Below are 13,922 nucleotides of genomic sequence, written 5' to 3'. Positions count from 1 at the left end.
ACACACACACACACACACACACACACACACACTACACTTGTCTTTAAAACTGTTGTTTCATCAGTCATCTGCTCCAAAGCCTTTTCTTATTGTCATGCTTCTTATTTAGATGCTCCTTTTCTGAACCCTTCTCTCCAGCACTCCTTGTTGCCTGTGTCCTTGCTCTTGTCATACAATCCTACAAACAGTATTTTGTATGTCTTTCACTAGTCTGAAAGTTCCTAAAGAATGGGGCTTGTGCAGTATTCAAGTCTAATAATGTTGTCACTTCTATATCTCCTGTGTAAAAGTCCAAGTCTAATAGTTTTTAATAAAAGTCACTTAGTAAGTGCTCAATAGATGTTTGAGACCCAGTTGATAATCATAAAAAAAACAATGAAAGAGAACTTAGACAAGTGTTTTTTTTTTACTTAGGAAGTTATTGCCAATGCCATTTTAAACAACAAAATACCAGAGGCACAAACATTCTTCCGGATTAGAAGTCATTCTGCTCAAAAACTTGAGGAACTGATTAGAGTAGGCCTAGGTTTGGTCTTTGACAATTTAAAGAACAACAATATAAAGGAAGCCTCTGAACTTTTGAAGAATATGGTAAGTCTAATCTTAAATTTCTCAATGGAAGGTTACTGTGTATTTATTATTATTATTATTATTATTATTATTATCTTATTATAATTTTTTGATGTAAAAATTTATTTTAATTCATAGTTGGGTCACAAACCAAATTTTCTGTCACTTTTTCTGGAAATAATAGTAAAACTGAGAAATGTTCTTTAGTAGTGGGGACTATACTGAAGAGTTTTTTAAATTAGAATGTCCATAATCTACCCTATTAGAATTAATATTAGAATTAGCAACTTTGTTAGGCGACAGTATTTCTCATAGAAAGCTTCACATAGGGTGGGAAGTGATAGTACAGTGGGTATAGCACTTGCCTTGTACACTGCCAACCCGGGTTCGATCCCCGGCATCCTGTATGGTTCCCCAAGCCCTACTAGGAATTATTCCTGAGTGCAGAGCCAGGAGTAACCACTGAGTATCGTTAGGTGTGGCCCCAAATAAAAAACAAACAAACAAACAAAAAACTTCACATGAACAGGATTTTCTTTATTGAGCAAAATCCTGTATTGTTTATGTGAACTTTGACATTTTCATTTGGACTTTAATATCTTGTGTCTCTGCTTTGTGCACCATGGTTTTACTTTGAGAAATGGAAGTTCTAGAGGTAGGTTTTCTGGACTAAACTGAGACCTAGTCCTAATCTATATGGCTGGGGTCTTGCCTGTAGTAACTTTTTGGAGGTAAAGAGTGAAGCTACATACAGGGATGTTATTTCAAGTGAATCATAGTATGTATGCCACAGTAGCCTGGCATTAACCTTAAATTGTTCTAGATGTTGCCTTTAGTCTGGTAAAGTACTTAAGGCTTTAGGGATAGGCATAGAATTTGTCTAAGTATAAAAAATGAATGTTTACAAAAGCAGGAAAGTTGTGGAATTCTTACTTCTGTATCCAACATGTTTGTTCAAAATAGCTCCGTTATAAAATATAAGATACTAAGTTTTCTTTGTTTATTATAGGGCTTTGATGTAAAAGACCAGTTGCTTAGGATATGCTTTTATACAACTGATAAAAATATACGGAACTTTCTGGTAGGTAAAGGTGAGACTATGTAGTTTACTTTTACTGGAAAACCTTGGTGAAGCTTCAGAATGTTTAAATATTTTGTTAATATCCAGTAAGGAAAAATCACAGTTCTTTTATATTTAAAAATAACCATTTTCATTTCTGTAAAGGAAATTTTGTGTGACTGTATATTAACTCAAAAATTGTAATGTAGTTTTTTGTAGGGACCACACTATTAGAGCTTTTTGGAGGTAAAGAGTGAGGGAGAATGGGGAGAGTTGAGGGGTCCCAGAGATGCTCTTATAGTGCTTGGACGCCACCACAACCATACCTGGTGATTCCTTAGGGAACGTGTGATGCCAGGGACCAAATCAAGGACCTCATATTTGCTAGACATGTGTTCTATCATTTGAGTAATTTCCCTGGCTCCCAGAGTTCTTATGGTGTTTAATCTTGTGACATTTATTTTATAAGTGTGCTTGATTTTTGTGAAGCCGCATCTTTAATTATCTTTTATTGAAGGTTGAAATCTTAGGAGAAAAAAATTACTTTTCTGAAAAAGATAAAAGAACTATAGACATTGTTCATCAAGTTGAGAAGTTATATTCAGGACATTACCAAGAAAATGTGCAGATCCAGTCCTTTCCCAGGTAGTCTTATTAGCTTTCTTTTGAAAATATGAGAAAAGTGGACAGTATCTATAATTTTATACACCAATTTCTTATGTGAAACTTAACTTACATTTCCTATGCGGGTAAGCTGTGTCACCTAGAAGGGACTAAGGAATTTCTCATCACTGCAGTCATCATGTGACCATACATATATTTTAATATAATAAACCTATAATTAAGAATAATTGATTATATGTTTCCCAAAGATACATTCTTGAGCAGATAAAGAAATGATACATTTTCCTCAGATTCAAGTAAAGTGTCACTTTTAGGTTTTGGAGAAAGGAACAAGACTTTTTCAAGCACAAATCTATTTTGGACTCATTCCTGAAGAATGATCAGAAAGATAGATTTAAAAAACAAGATCATAGAATTGTGTTAAATTGGGCACAGTCGTGGAATCAACTGACACAAGAGTCTGTCCTTCTCCCCAAGATAAATCCAGAAGGCAAGTATGAAAAGGCATAAAATATGGACATATAGAATGAGAACTTAGATATTGGTATTTGAATTTCTGATATGTCTCCATCTTTATTGATTAAATATAAAAATGTGAAAATCATTTATAAAAGATTAATTATTAAAATATCACTGTCACTGTCATCCCATTGCTCATTGATTTGCTGGAATGGGCACCAGTAACGTCTCCATTGTGAGACTTGTTATTACTGTTTTTGGCATATCAAATACACCAGGGTAGCTTGCCAGGCTCTGCTGTGCTGGCGAGATACTCTCTGTAGCTTGCTGGGCTCTCTGAGAGGCGCGGAGGAATCGAACCTGGGTTGGCCACGTGCAAGGCAAATGCCCTACCTGCTGTGCTATCACTCCAGTCCTATTAAAATATAATATCATAAAATATAAATGATAAAAAAGTATTCAGTTGACTTAAAATGCAAGTCACTGCAGTCAGACCTCCTTTTATCTCGTTTTTTGTCAGAAATTTATGTGACAATAGAAAAATCATAAATTATATGGCTCAGTAATTTGAGATTTTAGAGCTGATAATTCTCATCTTGATTTTAAAATTGCATTCTTTTTTCTTTCTTTCTTTTTAAGTCATTTAGTTTTTGGTTTCTGGACCACACATCCTTGAGTGTAGTGCTTACTCCTGGCTCTGCATGCAGGGATCATGCCTAGTGATGCTCTGGGGACCATATGGATTTCTGGTGACCAACCCTGGCTTGGCTGCAAGTGAGGCAAGCACCTGCCTGATGTATAATTGCTCTGGTCCCCAAAACTGTATTCTTTATTTATTGATTGATTTATTATTATTTTTTTTGTTTTTGGGTCACACCCGGCGATGCACAGGGGTTACTCCTGGCTCTTCACTCAGGAATTATCCCTGGCGGTGCTCAGGGGACCATATGGGATGCTGGGATTAGAACCCGGGTCGGCCTCATGCAAGGCAAACGCCCTACCCGCTGTGCTATCGCTCCAGCCCCCAAGTATTCTTTATTTTTTTCAAATGGTCTTTAAGTTCTTATGTATATTGAGGACTTATGGTTTTGATGAATAGCAGGAGTTTGAAGATAAATTCATGTTACTGTTGAAGCCAGAGTTTTTACTGAGAACTGAAAAGATAAGTGCAACACATCTAATTCCCAGTTTTCATTTAACCACTGTGACATTGAGAAGGAATGTTTAGTTCTTTCTCTATTGATTATAAAATGAACAACACAGAAGCAAAAATAGTGAAAGTAGCACAGGGTCTGAATAATTCATATCATAGAAAAATTTATTCAAAATTTTGTTACAAAATTTTTCTGTTACTCAGTTCATTCTGTGTCAGATACATGTAAATAGCAATGATGCATTGCTATTCTGAAAATGTGTTTTTTTCTTAACATAGAGTACAAATCATATTCCCCTGAAGCCCTCTGGAGATACCTAACAGTTCGTCATGATTGGTTAAATATTATCTTGTGGATTGAAGAATTTCAGACCCAGAAGAGTTCCATCTCACTCCAGCAGAGCAAATGGCCCCCTCTGACCATTGATGTTATTGATCAAAATACTTGCTGCAACAAATATATGAAGAATGAAATTTTGAATAAACTGGCTAGGTATTGTAACTATGGGGAAGAATACAAAGAAGAGCAATAAAAAATGGTGGTTTTTTCCTTTGAAGTGCATAAATCCATTGCAGTATTGTTTCATAGTATTTTGAAACTTTAAGAGCATTCTAGAATATTGAGTTTTTAAAATCATATGCATTTCATATAATGTGGTAGTCAATAGGCTCTCAAATTCTTTTTGTGTTTTGTTTTTTGGGCTGCACCCGTATTGCTCAAGGTTACTCCTGGCACTGCACATAGAAATTACTCCTAGTGGTGCTTGGGAGACCATATGGGATGCCAGGGATCAAATCCTGGTTGGCTGCATCCAAGACAAGTGCCCTACCCACAGTGCTTTCTCTTCAACCCTACTCTCAAATTCTTTTTTTTTTTTTTTTAAGTAAATAGATTTTATTTAGAGGCTTCTGAGGGAAGGAGGAAGGGATAAGTGGGAGAGAGAATAGTGGAAATAACGCACTCTTGAGAGAACTCGGGCTTCTCCAAGGGTGGAGGAAGCCCCTACACATAACTGAGCTTTAGACACAAAGGTATGAAAGCACACATCTCAAGAGGGGGGATGCGGGCGACACATGTGCTCGGGTGACACATGTGCTCAGCCACGTGGGCACAAGCAGCACATGGGCTCAGGTACCATATGCACCTCAAATTCTTGTTGTAGGTGCTTCCTAAAGTTGTAGTGTGCTTTTGTGTAGAAATGATCGGTAGGGCAACAAGATCAAAAGGGCAAGAGCAGAAATGAAGATAGGAAGATAGTGTTCTTTGAAATATCTCCCACTCTTCTTAGTACTGCTGTGGCCACCTATATGCTATACATGACCTTGAACTAGATGGGACAGCTGAATTAAGAATAGGTGAAGTAGCCCTTGAAGTGAAAAGTGAATGCTTTACACTTTTAACTTGTTTCTACAAAAAATTGTTAGCTAAAAATGTAAGAATTTGCCATTTTGTGTGGGTGAAAATGGTTATCAGTAATTTCATGTGATTCCACCTAGTTTATATTCTTAAGCTATCAAAATGATGTAAGGAAAGTTAATGACATGTATGTTTTTCAATAGTTTTTTAAGTTTATTTTCCATGTTTTATATTTATAATTACTGGAGAAGTATGGCTATATTTTCCTACCAATGTAAAGAAGTGCAGAATGAGTTCCAGAAAAATTAAGAGCCCTCAGTCTTTTTACCTCTGACTTTTTATTCCTTGCCCTTTCCAGTGCGTCAAATCCTCTTGTTTACTAAAAGTAAAATTTTTGTACAATTTATGTATTCCTCAAATATTCTGCTTACTATTTGACTTTTTCTTCCTGTTTTTTCTACCCCTTCATTATTTAATATAATATGTGGCTTTACATGCATTATAACATTAAGGAGCTAATGTTACTTACCACAATACCACATAATTTGTTTTGTTTTGGTCCACACCTAAAACCTCAAGGTTTTCTCTGCTCAGGGCTCACTCCTGATGATGCTTAGGACATCAAATGCAGTACTGGGGATCAAGTCTAGCTCAGCTGTTTAAAAGGCAAGTGCCTTTAGCCCCTGTACTATTTCTTCATCACCCTTCCCCCCTACTCCTCCCATATTACCAGATTACCAGAAAGAATCATATCTGGATATCCGGGTAAAGAAAAGTATTTGATAAAATTCAAAATCTATTTTAAATGTAGACACTCAGCAAAGAATAGGTACAAGCTTCCTTAAAAATAATCTTGGCTGGCTTCTTTTCCCCTTTTCTTAAAACCTCTTTTCTTGTGAGGGGAGGGGGGAAATCTTGGCTAGGGATGTAATTTAGTGGCAGATCACATGTTTTTCATGTGTGAAACCCTCAGTTCAATCCCTGCCTCTTGTGCTCCCCAAAATTTTGTGCCTAACTGTGGTTAAACTGTTAAACTAATGGTTGGGGAAATATCACAGCTTTTTAAATTTGAAACAAGACCATCCTACTATTCTTTTCAAGTTGACCTTAAGCAGGTTTTCTTGGGGATTTTTTGACATGCTGATTATGGGGGGAGGGTGGGTTTGGGCCACGCCTGTCTGTGCTCAGGGCTTGTTCCTAGCTTTGTGCTCAGTGATCACTCTTCGTGGTACTTGGGGGGATCATATGCAGCGTTGTAATTCAATCAAGGATCAGCTTCATGCAAGGCAAACACCTTAATTCTTGCACTGTATCAGCTCTGACTATAAATATTTATATAAAAATGCAGAGTGTATAGTACAGGGGTCAAGATTCTTGCCTTTCATGTGGCTGTCTCCAGCACCTTGTGATTCCCTGAACATAGAGCTGAGAGTTGCCCCTGCAATGCCAAGTGTGCCCCAACCCTCTTCCCCCTGCCAAAAAAAAAAAAAAAAAGAAAAGAAAAGTAGCAGATCAAGAATATCCTTGAATAAAAAGTCTTGTTAGATATCAAATCTTATTCTAAAGTAGTAACAACTAGGACAATGGGAGTGTCATATCAGTTAGATAAATAGATCAATATAAGAGTAAGCATAGAAATATATGTTCATATAGTCACATGTTTACCTTTGACAAATAGGGCAATGAAGAACAATAGGGAAAGAGTAGTCTTTTTGATAAATGGAACTGGGATAACTGGAAAACTGTATGGGGGAATACTAAAATTGCATCCTTTGCCTTAGGTCATGATAAAATTCCAGGCAGATTTTCATATTTTTCTTTTGATTTTTGAGCCACACCTGGCAGTTCTCAGGGATAGCTCCCAGTGGTGCTCCAGAAGCCATGCAAGTGCTGGGATCTTGCATATAAAACATGATTTCAGCCTGTTGAGCTATCTTTCTTGCCCCTTCATGCTACTTTACAGTATATGCCGTCCATTTCTTGCTATAGTATGTTTTTTTTTTTTTTTTCCCTGCATGGGAATGGGGGCTGTTTGGCTGTGCTCAGGAGACAGTACAGTGCTGGAGTTTGAACCTATGACCCCTGCACTTAAAGCATGTGTTCCAGCCTGTTGAGTCATCTCCCTGGCCTATGTATATTGTACTTAACACAAATTTTAACTAATATTCCAGTGCAGCTTTTTTTTTTTTTTGGGGGGGCAGCTTTTTGGGCCACACCCAGCGATGCTCAGGGGTTACTACTGGCTCTGTTACTCCTGGCAGTAACAGGGTACTATATGAGATGGTCGGGGATCAAGCCCAGGTTGGCTGTGTGTAAAGGTCTACCTCCTGTACTGTAGCTCTCTTCCAATGCAAATTTCTTTTCTTGTGTGTAGTTGGTATAATTCATTGTTTCCTAGCTGGGGCCATAGGGTCCCCTCCAGCCCTGTTCCAGGGGTGAAAAGGGTGGGAAGGGCATGGCATGAGACTGGAGGGCCAACCAGTAGGACGGGGGGTTACAAAAAGGAGAAAGTTTGAAAGGGGGCCATGTTTAAAACGTTAAAAAATACTCGTCTAATTTATTCTACTTTAAATTTCTTTATTTTATATTGCTATTTTGGCAATAGATCAGTGGGTTTCAACTAATCTTTTCTCAGGTGTCAAAAGATTGAAAATCACTGTCTAGCCTCAGGAACTAATTACTCTTCTTTTATGTTTGCATGGTTTCAGTCAAAACCAAGTAATTTAGTTTAGGTTTTTAAAATATTTAAGCTGGGGCCAGAGTGGTAATATAGCCTTGCACCTGGTTGACCTAGGCTTGATCCCTGATCAGTATAGTCTCCTAGGCTTGCCAGGAGTGATCTCTGAGTACAAAGCCAGGAGTAAGCCCTCAGTTCTCAACTGGGTGTGACCCAAAAACAAAAAAAATTTTAAGCTACGTTGAGACCATCCTTACACCTTTAAATAATAGTGTAGAAACTGTTATTGAAATCTAGCAAAAATACATCTCTGAACATATTTGTCCAGCCCATGTAAAAGGTCTTAAATTGTAAATATTTATTTTTCAAGCAATTGAAACTTAATGGAATAGATTTGGCATGCTCTGACTATCAGGTTTTTTTTTTTTTTTGACTTGTAATTCTTAAATCTGTCCAATAGGAATGGAATTTTTCTTACATCTGAACTGCAAGACTTTGAACTCTTCCTTCTAAGACTGAACTGTGTTGGGGGTGTGATGCAAGATTCTCTTCCTATTCAGAACTACAGGTCCAAAGAAGGTTGGGATTTCCATTCTCTCTTCATTCTCTATTGTTTGGAGCACAGTTTGCAGTATCTGCTCTACATCTATCTTGACTATTACAAGTGAGTACTGAGAATTGATTCATCTTTAAGTAGGTATTTCTGTTTTCTTTTTCCTAACTAATTCTAAGTGTGACATTTAGAATTATTGGGATAATTTTAAGCATTCACACATAAGCAGTGATCATCTTCTTGAAGTTTACCACTTCACCCCAAATTTAACATTGATACATCTTTTAAATCAGTGCTATGGTCAAGTGAGTGCTTGTGATATGGATATATAATATATATATATATATATATATATATATATATATATATATATATATATATTTTGCTTTTTGGGTCACACCCGGTGATGCACAGGGTCACTCCTGGCTCATGCACTCAGGAATCACCCCTGGTGGTGCTCAGGGGACCATATGGGATGCTGGGATTCGAACCCGGGTTGGCCGCGTGCAAGGCAAACGCCCTACCCGCTGTGCTATCACTCCAGCCCCCAATATGGTTATATTTTTTGTTAATATTATTCAGAGATTTAAATAATATTAAAAAGAATTATTTTGAAAGTTGATAATATTTAAAGTCTGAGTGGTAGTACAGGGGTAGGGCCCTTGCCTTGCATACAGCCCACCCAGGTCTAGCCCAGCACCCCCAGCATTGCCAAGAGGGAGCCCTGAGCAGCACTGGGTGTGGTCCTAGAACAACAAAATTTTAAAAAACGTTTAAATATATTCTAAAACTTGACTTGGAATTACATAGAATTTATAGTGCCTATAATATCAAGAGAACGGTAATAACTCTGAATTCATAACCATTACAAGGTATTTTAAATACCCTGTAAAATGTTAAACTTAAGCTGTTCTTAGCACTAGGCTAAGTACTTTACATGTATTTTCTTACTTAATCCTCACAAAAACCCCAATCAGATGGTTACTCTCACATTTACTTCACAGATGAGGAAAAGGAGAATTCAGGAGAGACTAGATAACTTAGCTATGGTATACAGCTATTAAGTGGTAGAACCAGACTCAATTCTGTTTATGTTTGTTTCTGTTGCGCCCCCCCCCCCATGTACTGAAAACCTTAACATTTCTTTTGTGTAATAAATAAAGACTGTATTTGTTGTAACCTGAGCAAGCATGGTTATCTTATGTTTATCTTATGTATTAATCTGAGAGGTTCTGTTTGTTTATATACAGACTTAGTCCATCAAATTGTTCCTTTTTGGAAAAAAAAGAATTACATGAAGCTTACCCTTGGTTTGAATTTTTAGTTCAGTGTCGTCAAGTTTCCAGTCATTTAACAGGTATGGGTGTACATATTAAACTCAAAGTTTCTTTGGATAAATAACTGGTCTGTTGAATGACATTTAATTTATAATTCTTTAAGTAAATAATATGACATTGACAAATGATTTGACTGTTGAAAATAATGTAGATCAGCTTTATTGAAGAGAGTTAGCTCCTTGCTAGCCAAGGAAGGCCATACTTGGAATAGCCTTTGTGTAGTTATGTTCCCTTTCAACCTTAGCCTTGTGCTCCATTCTCTTTGGCTTTCTCTCTTTAAGTTTGTTTTGGGGACCACACCTGGCAGTGCTCAGGGCTAATTCTGGCTCTGTGTTCAGAGATTACTCCTGGTGATACTTGGGGACTACATGTGGTGCTAGGAATTGAACTGAGGTCAGATGCATGCAAGGCAATTACCTTAACCTCTGTACTATCTCTCTGGCTCCTCTCTAAAAAAAAAAAAGTATATACGTAATTTGGGTTATTTTTGTAGGGCCGTATGAGTTTGGGTCTTGCACAGTAGATTCTCAGGGCTATTTCTTGGTCTGTGCTCAGGAGTGACCTTCATTGGTGCTCAGGGAAACTTGTGCTGAGGATTGAACTGGGGTTGACAGAATGCTAGGCAAATTCCTTATATTCTCTCGCCCCATTTTGTTGTTATTTTTGATGTATCTGAGGTCATATCCAGTGTTGTCAGGGTCTTTTCCTGGCTCTTTTCTCATGAGTGACCTCTGTGGTTATGGTCACATGTGCTAGGAATTGAACTGAAGTTGGTCAGGGTCGGTTTCCCTTCACCCCTATATTGTCTCTGTCCTTTCTTCAGATTTCTCTTGTCCTAGTTTATCATAGGCGGAATTCCTGCTCTCTAGTAGGCTGACATGACTTTTCCATGAAGAAGTGGTCATTCAGGTACCTGCTCTAGATCTTTTTAATAAGGAACACCAGATGGAGTGGAAAGTACTGCACCCTATATGTGGGATATTCCCATTTTCTGCAGTCATGCTTCTAATGGCAATCCTAATTGGATAGAAATGCCCTGTGATATCTGAAGGCTTAGATGGTGGGTTTTTTTTAGAGATTGGGGAATCGGAATGTGCAGAGCCACTGTACAGACAAGGAATGTCAACAACCAGTCCTTCACTTTTATGTTAGGCCTAGTTTCTCTCCAAATGAAGAATTGCAGTTATTATTTTGATTAGACACTGATTCACATATTTTTTACAAGTAGGTTTTCAGGTTTCCCCACCAGCCTGTCTCCTACCTCTCCCTCTGACCCCAGATTTTCTCTCCCCACCTCACATGCTGACTCACAGATACAGTTTTAAGTTTAATTATTGTGTTTGGGTCCTATGCTTACAGAAGTGTTGGGTCTCATGGTTTAGATATACAGATACTTTGCCTCTTTTTTTTTTTTAAGTAAAACAAATTTATTGGGGAGATAAAGAGAAGAGGAGAGAGAGAGAGAACGAAGGAAGGTAGGAAGTAAGTAAGTTAGGAAGTAGGGTGAGAGGGAGGGATGGAGGGAGGGAGGGAGGGAGTGAGGAAGATGGGAAGGAAGGAAGGAAATAAAGGAAGGAAAGGAAGGAGGGCTTCTCCAGAGAGGAGAAAGCAAAAGTACATATCCCAAGCAAGAATTTGTGGGCCATCTACCCAGAATGGGGAAATGTACCCTAAAGTGAGAAAGTATTTTTTGGGGCATGGAGGAGGTGGAGCTTGCCTTGCATGCAGTTGACCCAGGTTCAATTCCTGGCATCCCATGTGGTACCCCAAGCCACCTGGGGTATGAGCACATGAACCAGATCCATGATGATGACCTCTGAGCACAGAGCCAGAACTGCCAGGTGTGGCCCCCAAACAAACAAACAAAACCCCAAAAATACATAAGGGAGATGCAAGTAAATACATCCATAGGGTAAGGTAAATATGCATCTCAAGAGGAGATACAGGCAAGTGCTGACTTTTTTTTTTTTAACTAAATGTGAATTTGTGGAATTTTATTTTGGGGTCACTGTGACTGTCATCTCATCGATTTGTTCAAGCGGGCACCAGTAATGTCTCATTGAGAGACTTATTGTTAACTGTTTTTGGCATATCCAATACGCACGGGTAGCTTGCCAGGGCTCTCCGAGAGGGGCGGAGGAATCGAACTCGGGTCAGCCGCGTGAAAGGCGAACGCCCAACCGCTGTGCTATGTACATTATAGAGAAATGGGAAGCCACAACTTATAAGAAAATCATGTCTCTGTAGGTAAAAAGAATAGGTAGATAGGAAGATCATCATTAAAGGTAACTCTTGATACTATTTTTTAATGTAAATTGTTCCAGTTATTTTGTGCTTCTAAATGAGATTTAAGGTGCTGAAAAAGTAGATTAGGAGTTTAGGCACTTGCCTTGCAAAGAACTTGCATAGAACCAGCCAACTTTGGTTTCATTCCCAGTGCCACATGAGGTACCCTGGGCACCACTGGGTGTGGCTCAGCCAAGCAAAACAAAATGAAAGACGTTTTATTGATGTTAAAATAATTTTATTAGTTTCAGACACAATTTGATTCTTCTGTAGCAGAATGATCCCCACAATAAGTCTAGTTAACATTCATCCTCATACATACTTATGAGATTTTATCTTGTGATAAGAAATGTTTAAAATCAGTTCTTAGCAGTTTTCATATGTATGATACGGTGTTATTTTTTTAAAAAAGTTTTTCCCCATTTATTTAAACACCGTAGTTTACTAAATTTTTCATGATGATTAGTTACATTCAGTTTTCCAACACCAGTCCCACCACCACTGTCACTTCCCTCCACAATTGTCTCCATTTTCCCAACCACCCTTCAAGCCCATAGCAGGTCCACAATAATTTATATTACTTGTTGCCACTAAATGGCTAATGGAATGATAAAAAAAAGTAGTAAGAGAAAATTTGTGAAAGTTGTATCTCACCATGGGACAGTAAGTCCTTGTTTGAGTTTACTAAGCTATTGTTGCTCATTAAGCCTTTGGTATTGAAGTTTTTGTTAGATTAGTTGGCTTATACTTTACAGTCCCATCCAATCTGGTATACTACTACTGGGATTGTTAGTATTGGCAGTACAGAACAATAGTAGCTGTAATATACTCATGTCCTCATGAATTATTTATTCTTTTTGGTGCCAGGGATTGAACTCACAGCCTGATATGTGAAGTAAGTACTTTGAGATAAGTCTGGGCCAACTTATTTATTTTATAACTGGAAGTTGGCGCCTTTTCACTCTTTTCTCCCAGTCACCTCTACCCTTAGCTTCGGCAACCGCCAGTCAGTATTTATTTTTTGTTTTAGATACCACATATAATTGAGGTCATATAGTATTTTATTTACCATAATCCTTTTAGAGTCTTTCCATACAAAATTTCCTCCTTTTTAAATGGTTGAATATTTCACAGTGTATCTTAGTCTAAATTAGGATATAATTTATTTGTTTTTTAATCCCTCATTACTACCTTTCTCATTTCTTTTTTATTTTGTTTTAAGAAATATCTTATTTTTATTTTTTTGTTTCTTTGCGCCATGCCCGGCAGTGCTTGGGACTACTCCTGGTGGGCCCAGGGGACCATATTGGGTGCTGGGGGATCAAATCTGGGTTGGCCACATGCATCTTACCCTCTACACTGTTGCTCTAGTCCCAAAGGTTTTATTTTTATGAAGAACTAATCATTTATTTATTTTGTGATAGTTTCTAGTTGCATTTAAATTTAGAAAGGTATGCTATGAGTGGAGTTCATATTTTTCTTTTGTAAATGCATAATTCTTAAGTAATGCATCACTAGAAAGAAAACTTTTATTTTTCAGATCCAAAATTGATTTTCCAGGCTAGCCTTGCAAATGCTCAGATACTGATTCCTAGCAATCAGGCCAGCATAAGCAGCATGCTATTGGAAGGACATACCCTCCTGGCTCTTGCTACCACAATGTATGGCCCTGGGGGTGTCAGCCAGGTATGGACAACACTTGTACTTATTATGATGAAATAAGACTAAATTTTGCAGAAATATCTATGGATTTTCTATGTCTCAGTTGATACTAAAATATATAATTTGCAGGTTTTTAAAGAGCACTAAACAGGGTGAGTTTATAATGATAATTGCGTATCATTTA

At 37.7% G+C, this 13,922-nt stretch overlaps 1 protein-coding gene across 3 annotated transcripts in view; it reads left to right on the top strand.

The window, feature by feature from the left end:
- Positions 1-13,922, top strand: part of SPG11 (SPG11 vesicle trafficking associated, spatacsin) — a 102,008-nt gene that overhangs the window by 32,007 nt on the left and 56,079 nt on the right. For all 3 annotated transcript variants that reach the window (XR_008629299.1, XM_055132492.1, XM_004609628.2), the window contains exons 11-18: positions 415-591; positions 1,580-1,651; positions 2,148-2,275; positions 2,569-2,744; positions 4,146-4,359; positions 8,361-8,564; positions 9,704-9,810; positions 13,617-13,762. Coding sequence is in view for 2 of the 3 variants with exons in the window: in XM_055132492.1 (XP_054988467.1) it covers positions 415-591; positions 1,580-1,651; positions 2,148-2,275; positions 2,569-2,744; positions 4,146-4,359; positions 8,361-8,564; positions 9,704-9,810; positions 13,617-13,762 (1,224 nt within the window). In the remaining variant the exon portion in view is untranslated. The remainder of the gene's footprint in view (positions 1-414; positions 592-1,579; positions 1,652-2,147; positions 2,276-2,568; positions 2,745-4,145; positions 4,360-8,360; positions 8,565-9,703; positions 9,811-13,616; positions 13,763-13,922) is intronic.

The sequence above is a fragment of the Sorex araneus genome, chromosome 3 (genome assembly GCF_027595985.1).
Source record: "Sorex araneus isolate mSorAra2 chromosome 3, mSorAra2.pri, whole genome shotgun sequence".
Classification (NCBI taxonomy): domain Eukaryota; kingdom Metazoa; phylum Chordata; class Mammalia; order Eulipotyphla; family Soricidae; genus Sorex; species Sorex araneus.
Note: the sequence above shows the minus strand (reverse complement) of the source record. Positions and strands in the feature narration are given on the sequence as shown.